The 8176-nt window shown below is 36.8% G+C and overlaps 1 protein-coding gene across 1 annotated transcript; it reads right to left on the bottom strand.

Annotated features, from left to right (window-relative positions):
• Window positions 1–3420: 3420 nt before the first annotated feature.
• Window positions 3421–6451, bottom strand: EMB175 (Pentatricopeptide repeat (PPR) superfamily protein). Its single transcript, XM_018122026.2, has one exon. It carries the CDS (start codon window positions 6243–6245, stop codon window positions 3615–3617), a length of 2631 nt encoding a protein of 876 aa, XP_017977515.2. The 5' UTR covers window positions 6246–6451; the 3' UTR covers window positions 3421–3614.
• Between the last annotated feature and the right edge of the window lie 1725 nt (window positions 6452–8176).

The raw sequence follows: 8176 nt of genomic DNA, 5'->3' as shown, positions 1-8176 counted from the left end.
CTCATTTCTCCACTCATCAAAACAAATATTCAAAGTCAGTTCAATGTAAAACTCCGTCGTTTCAATCAGTTGTTGGAACTCACTACTTTCTTAAAGAGTTTGAAGCTGTAATTATTATTGCTGCTCTAATAAAAGTTTGGTTTACTTACCATTTTCCAAGAAAATAGAAAAGTCTCTTCCATGTATATGTTTTATGGTTAACTGGTAAGTGGTAATTAGTCTCATTGCCAATTTTTTATGCTGTTTTGGGTTTTGGGTAGCTTGGTGGCTGATGCATCAACTTATTTTGCTAGCTATTGGAAACTACATGACTGCATCTTGTGCAGTTGACAAGGAACTCAGGATTTCAATTCCCACTTATATGACTTTTTACCTTTTTTTTTTTAAATAAAAAAGTGAATTACTTATTTCGCCATTTCTGTTTTAAAATAACTAACGTTTTAATAAAAATTGATAGTTTGATTACACAGTAGTTAACTTTTAACGATAGTCTAACATTAATTTTCACGTTAATTAATTTTTTAATTATGTACGTAAATAATATTATGTGATAAATGAGTTGATATAGACATGTTACGTAATTAATGTTAATTGAGTCCAGAAAACCCATGTCAGATAATTGTTAATTTTTAATGATTGAGGGAATAAAATAACAACTTTGATAAACGATGATGATTAAAATGAAACTCTTCAAAGTTGGATGAACAAAGTATAAACTCTCTAAAAGTTAATTGATCAAATGATGTTTTGACCTTTGTATTTACGGTGTGTCTAAGTTTCTATTCTTCTTTAGAAAAAAGTTATTCTAAGTTCTTTTAAATTTTAATAGGATAAATTAGTTAACTTATCACTAATTAAGTAAGCTTTAAAAATAATGAAGCACTCAATTAAACAATAAATTGATTGCAAACAAACAGGCATATGCATATAGTTGCATATCACTACATACAAATAGTAAGAACTAGAAATTTAGCACATGTATGCTGTTGTCATCATCACCAATTTAAATAGTGTATCTAAATATGAACTCTGACCATAGGAAAAATGTGTGAGCTAGCCTTATAATTTATGACCCATGCATGCCACACCCCTTACTGTTGTTTAGGTGAACATTATTTGTTAAAGCATAACAGCAAACTTTGAACACATAGGACAATGGCCCTCCACTCCAGGTAAGTCTTGCTATTTCTTGGCATTAAACCGATTTGATACAGTGCTATAAAAGAAATTAATAGCAAATCACATGACAATGTCAGTTGTGAGTCTAGCTAGACTCTGAATTACACTTTCCATTGTGTTCTTTTTCTATATATTGCTCACTGAGTCATCCACTTATTGTCTGAAACCCATGATTAATCAGAAGAATCAGACACATCCCACAATACTATAATTACTACTAATATACACTTGGAAACTGAAAAAAAGGGTTTAAAGGATTGAACCCCTTTTCTTTTTTAGAATTCATGCTGATAATAAAAATAAAACTATTCACTCTTAATTATTGTGTCATTGAGGGATATGTATGGATATTTGAGGAGAGAGGGAGAGTAAAAACAACAGATCAAAACTCACTCTGGCTGTCTGTCTCTATCTCACCATGCATCTTGCCTCGTATACTTGCTTGATGCAAGGCTTCAAGGCCAAAATAAATAGAGACAACCTTGAAGAATCTCTAACGTCGGGCGGGGCCATCTTTTCTTCTTACCAAACACTGTTTTCTTTTTGTTTTTTCTTTGGCAACTATAGCAAGAGACTCTATATATCTTCGTCTGAGAATAAGCAAGCATGTTTTCACTCGCTCTCAAGCTTCAAGAACAAATTAAAACTACCATGGAGACCAGATTAAACAACTGCAATTGCTCCTTTCGAATTGTCCAATTTCTTTTTCTAGGTAACAATGAAGCATCATGCAGGCAACGATTGGGAAAGTGTGGAAATTGCACCTCTTAATTACCGGCAGCCTTTAAGGCACCGGCGAATCGGAGGAATAATGTTTCCCACCAATGCATTTTGTCTGTTTGCAATTAAATTTTTAGGATCATCTTTCATTACCCAGGCTCTTAGGTGAATTTATGTGCTAATAACTAAAACATGTTGATGAAAAAATGGGAAGCTTTAAGGCTAAGGGTAAGTGTAGCAATTAATACAGCAACTATAAATACTCAAATAGACCACTTCCAAGGAAACTTTATAATTAATGCCATTGCTTTTGCCAATACTGATCATTAGTTCAGTTTCTTAAAAGAATGTACAGCGGTAGCAAATTTACGCCAATCAACCAGCCAAGCATTGATTCATGATCCAAAGTATATTTCAGACTTTGATGTTGTATGAAATTTAATGAATGGGCACGGCATTCACAGTTGAACAGAGTCTGTCTTTCCAATGAACCAATGCCTAGCTTAGCTTGACTGTAAGTACCATCGCCTTAATTGAACCCACTTTTACCATTTTGGGACAAACATATGCGAAGTAGAGCAACAATGGCATTGTACTCGTGCATTTGCATTGTCCCAAATCCAGCAAGGCAGCCAATTGTCGCGGTGAATGCTGTTGGCGGAGTAGCTTTTGTCCGATGTATTACCGTAGAGTAAACGGCAACGGTCAAGGTTTTTTTGTATATGTTCAATGAACAAATCAAGGTACGTGGTTAATTCCTACTTATTTTGTTTGTCTTGTTGATGTTGTATGGAATTGTTTATTCTCTCTTTAACTGTTTTACATCAATTTAATTTTAACAAAAACAATACTTATGTTTTCTTGAGACTTGATTTTATATTTTTTCGTCCCAAAATATATATGCAAAATCAATCAAAGGTTATGGACATGAGTGCCATTTCAGTTGGCTTCACAATATCCTGTTGTAAAAGCTTCATTATAGCGATTTCTAACATCAACTAACGTTTTGGATCATGGAATTCAGAGGATAAAATCTGTGAAATATCAATTTACTATTTTGAAAAGTCTGTGCTCATGCTTGTACATGAGGGGAACGGGCAGATGTTGGGGTTATCATGTCAGGGTGCAAACATGAGTCAGGAAAACCCATATAGAAATATAAGACAATCACTGTTAGTAACTTGCATTTTTAGTTTTTGAGGTCACATGATTGAAGCTTGAATTTTAAGTTTTTGGGATCACATGATTTAAGCTTGAATTTTAAGTTTTTGAAATTACATTATTTAATCTCGAAAAATTACTAGATTGATAGTGCTTAAGTGGAACCGTTACAGTACCCATCCCACATTAAATGTAAATATGATTGTTAAAAGCTATATAAAAATGCAAATGAATAACTACTGGCAACTTTAGCTTCAATTTAAGTTTTCAAGGGTTAGTAGTGCTTGGACTCGGTGTATATATTGTTCCTTTTGATATAGGGATTCAATGAATTCTTTTATTCATTTTCTCCCAAGCCTATTTCACGATTAAATTTCACGTATCTTAATTAACTTGTACATGATTTTCACTACAAGAACTTATACATACAATACATTTATGCAACACTGGCTTCAAACTTCTTAAAAGAGCCAGAGATGCGTGAAAAATCTAAATTCAGTACGTACAAATGCATTGAATGAGGCCTACTAAATTAACTTTGTAGCACAGATCCATCACCAATAATTTTTACAGGAGCACTGTCCACTCCGAAAGCAATGAAATCCTGAAGCATCTCTCAAAAAGATCTCTCTCCTCGTGACCACAGAAACAAATTTCAAAAATGTATGGCAGTCTCCACACAGAAGGATGTTCTTGACAATCCGTATGGGTTCCCCCGGCCTGCTCATCAAAAGCCCATAGGTTGTTGCTAGTTTTGCACTATGATAGAGCAAGAAATCCTTCTTCTGATGCTCCTCAACCTCATGAAGAACAAAGCTGGTGTCTGGCACATATCCAGCTTTTACACATTCTAAGACTAGTATTTCTAACCCACTATAGATGTCCTTCATTTGAGGATGAGATTTGTCCCTTGCATAGAATGAATGTACCTTGTTTTGATGAATGATCCAACTTCGTGCAGGATGTTTCCGAAACCCCTTTTCTCTCATATCCTCTCTGATTGTGTCAGAGCAATGCCATCTCCCAGATGCAGAGTAAAGATTTGACACGAGTATGTATGTAGGAGGATCTCGTGGCTTCATCGCAAGTATGTGCTTTGCCACTCGTTTCCCAATGGTTGTGTTCAGATGGATTCTACAACTGTCAAGTAAAGCGCGCCAAGCAGAGGCCTTTGGTTCGGCTGTCATCTTATCAATCATTTTTTCTGCTTCTTCAAGAAGACTCCAACGTCCCAAAACACTAACAAAGGAGGCATAATGCTGTGGAGTGGGCTCAATGTTGTAATTGGTTTTCATGGAGAGAAATAGCTTACGACAGTTATCAACTAAATCTGAGTTAGTATGCCGATAGGCCAAAATAACTAAAATTAAAGTAATTGTGTCTGCCTTTATGTCTGCCTCCTCCATCATAGACCAAACAGCCAGCGCCTCTTCACCCTGCCTATGAAGAATATGGCCAGCAATCAAAGCATTCCAGGAAACTACATCACGTATGGGCATATTATTGAAAACTTTGATTGCACCATTCATGTTCCCACATTTGGCATACATGCTAATAACGGAATTTAACACCACTAAATCAGACACAAACCCAATTTTAAGGGCATGACAGTGGATTTGTTCTCCCATCTCTTCAAATCCTAAAGTTCCACATACGCCAAGTACAGAAGTTAAAGTTACATCATCCATATCCATTGTTCCTTCTAGTCGACGTCTAAGGAAAAAGGAGATCGCGTTATCAGGTTGTCCATTTCGAGCATACCCACATAACATTGATGTACAAACAACAGAGCTATCTAGTTCAGATGGCCACATGCAGAACATTTTCTCAGCATCTGCCATCCTTCCACACCTCATGCACATATCTAACAATGCTGCTTCAACACAAGCATTTGATCTGAAACCGAACTTGACACAAAACCCATGAATTTGCTCACTAGTTTTTGCATCCATAACCAATGCACAAGCATTAATAACACTACTCAAACTGAAATCAGTTAACTCTAAACCTTCCTCCACCATTTCAATAAACAACTTTACTGCTTTCAAACCTTCACCATTTCTGCAAAATCCCGCCATAAGAGCATTATAAGAAACGCAATTCTTCTCTGGCATCTTGTCAAAAACCTCCACAGCGAAATCAACCAACCCAAATTCCATATAGGCTGAAATCATTTCAGTCCAAGTAATAACATCCCTAACTGGCATACTCTCAAACAAAGCCACCACATCTCCTACGCTACCACATTTACTATAAAATCCAATAAGCGCATTATTCACACTCAAATTACCTACTAATCCAATTCTAATAGCATGAGCATGAACTTCTTTGCCTTTCATTAAAGCATTACTTCCTTCACAAGCACTTAAAACAGTGGAAATTGTGAAAAAATCAGCTCTAAAAGAACCAATTCCTTGCATAACACCAGACAATTCAAACGCTTTCTCATACATCCCTTGCTTCACCAAACTCGAAATCACCGTATTCCATGATGCAACATCTCTGTGAGGCATTTCATCAAACATCTTATAAACAAACCCCAAAGCCCCATTAAATTTCCCGTACAATCCCATTAAAGCATTGGCTACAAAAACCCTATCCAAAAAACCCATTTTGATAACCAAACCATGAACTTGGAAACCCAACTCTAATTCCAAAACTCTAATACAAGCAGTTAAAATTGCGACGAAAGTAAACTCATTAGGCATAATACCTTCATTCCTCATCTTCATAAAAAGTTTTATCGCTTCGTTTCCTTGACTTGATTTGGCAAAACCCGAAATCAAAGAAGAGTAAGTTACTACACTGGGGCAAGAGAGAAAGGTAAAGACCTTGAAAGAATGGTTCAAAAGGCCCAGCTTTAGATAAGCTAAAACTAGAGAATTACCCAAATGGGTGTCTTCTTGGGACTTGAGAGAACAAGCATGAACAGCTTTTGCTAGGTCAGCGTCAGAGTGCTGAACTGAAAGGTGAAGCAAAGAGAGTGGGGAATTAATGTCATTGAAAATGAGAGGCTTGGAGAGAGTGTGACGAGGGAGGGAAGTGGTGGAGGAGAGGAGGAGGTGACGGTGGTGGGATTTAGGTTTGGGAAGAGAGAGAGAAGGGTGTGGTGGAGGCGGAGGTGGCTTGGGAGGGAAGTGGTGGCGGCGGAGTGGGTGGTTTTGGGGATGGATAACGGTGGACATGGGTTGAGACAAAAATCAGAAGCGGCAAACATAACTTCCTACGTCCATTTGGTTTTTACTCTGTTTATACTCGTTTAATCATCCTATATCTATCTAGCTACATGTTTTTTCCACGCGCGTTTGGTATTTGTTTATACACGCAAAAGAAAAAAAATAAATGCAAGGTAGAGATAAGGTTGGCTGCTCAATTCCTTGGCTCGCACAACGTCTACCAGCTGTTCTTCTACCTGCTCTGAAGCACAAGTCTATTCTTTCACCATGTTTGCAAATTTTACTGGTAATGCCCTATTATATTAAAATCTCCCTAATGTTCTATTTTTCTACATTGTCTCTTGCGAATGTTTTTGCCAGAAAATTGCTTTGAAATTGTGCATCTGACTTTTTGTTATGCTTATCTACATTCACACTATCAGAGCCTGTGATGCTAATTTCTTTTGTTGCTCATTCGACATTACATGTCCTTTTGGCTATTCTGTGGATTTGCTGTGATTTGATTCTTGTTTAGCCTACTGTTGTTGGCAGTCCATGTCGTTGTTCTTTGAATGGGTGAAGGGTGTTTGCCTTAGGGAAGCCTTTCCTAAAATGTTTTCTTTAGCTAGGAATAAAAATTGTAAGGTAAAAGAGGTTGGGGAATGGCTTTTTTTTTTGTTTGGTTAATTGGTTGTAGGAATGGAAGGTAGAATTTAGGAGACAAATTTTTGGGTGGGAAGAAAAGCAATATAAGGAGTTTAGAGGTGTGATTGGGGATTTTGTTCATTGTTAAGAGATTGAGGATGAACTTGTGTGGAAAAAAACTATTAATGGAACTTACACGGCAAAATCTTTTTGCAAAGAGGTGGGTGGGAATGGGGCCTTGAAGGATAGAGTGTAAAAGTGGGTTTGGAAGGAGTTAAAACCTCATAAAATAGAGGCGTTTGTGTGGCAACTCATGCACAATAAAGTAGTGGTCAAAGGTGAACTTGCCGGATGAGGTATGTTGGATATTGAGGATGCTTTATGCCCCTTGTGTAAAGGTGAGATCAAGACCATTGAATATGCTTTCCTTACTTGTAGATATGTGTGGGTGTTGAGGTGTGCCTGGTTCAGAGAATGGAGCATGTCATGGGTTATACCTAAGAATTTTAAAAGGCTGATGGTGGTTTGGAACTTGACTAGGATGTTGGAAAGGATGAAAAGGTTTGAAAAATGGCAATTTTCATGATATCTTGAACTATTTGGCTGAGTAGGAATAAGGTGGTTTTTAATACAAAGAATGGGATGGTGGGTAGATATGGGAGCTAATTAAGCTTAGGGTGGCTATGTGGGTTAATGTTAGATGGCCTTGGACTATGTCTTAATTTTTTAAATCTACAAGTAACTAAGTGTGGTTCAAAGGAAGAAAAATGATAAAGTGTCAAGACCTATCACTATGAGAGAAAAACCAATGCTAGGGGAGGTTAAATTCAATGTGGATAAGGTTACTAATGGGTACCTCAGGGAAACAAGGATAGATGGATTCTAGGGAGATGAAAAAGGGAATGCGTTTATTAGATTTTCAAAGTCTATAGGCATAGAGGATTCTAGTCTTGTTGAGTTGAAAGTTATAAAGGAGGCTTTTGCTCTATTCTCATATTTGGTTTAGGCCATGAGTAAGCACTTGGTTGTGGAGAGTGATTCATGGAATGCTATTAAATGGGTTAATATGCTTAATAGTGCTCCATGGAGGCTTAGGAAATGGATTCTGCAAGTTAAAGCATACAAGAAAAAGTTAGTGGGATGGGAAGTCAACCATATATATAGAGAAGGGAACCAAGAAGTAGACTTGTTGGCGAAAGAAGGAATTAATAGAGCTGAGGACTTGTTAGAGCGATGCGAGATTAATTAAGTATTTTTAACGTTTCAAGTTTTATGGTATGGTTATCATTTCTCCTAGTTTGTCTATCAATGCATGT

This window comes from Theobroma cacao, chromosome 5 (genome assembly GCF_053813885.1).
Source record: "Theobroma cacao isolate CCN51 chromosome 5, ASM5381388v1, whole genome shotgun sequence".
Lineage (NCBI taxonomy): Eukaryota > Viridiplantae > Streptophyta > Magnoliopsida > Malvales > Malvaceae > Theobroma > Theobroma cacao.
The sequence above is the reverse complement of the archived record's forward strand: the minus strand, read 5'-3'. Positions and strand labels throughout refer to the sequence as shown.

What these genes read in the sequence shown, in the direction of transcription:
- EMB175 (XM_018122026.2), bottom strand. Translation starts at nt 6,245, where the DNA reads ATGTCCACCGTTATCCATCCCCAAAACCACCCACTCCGCCGCCACCAC.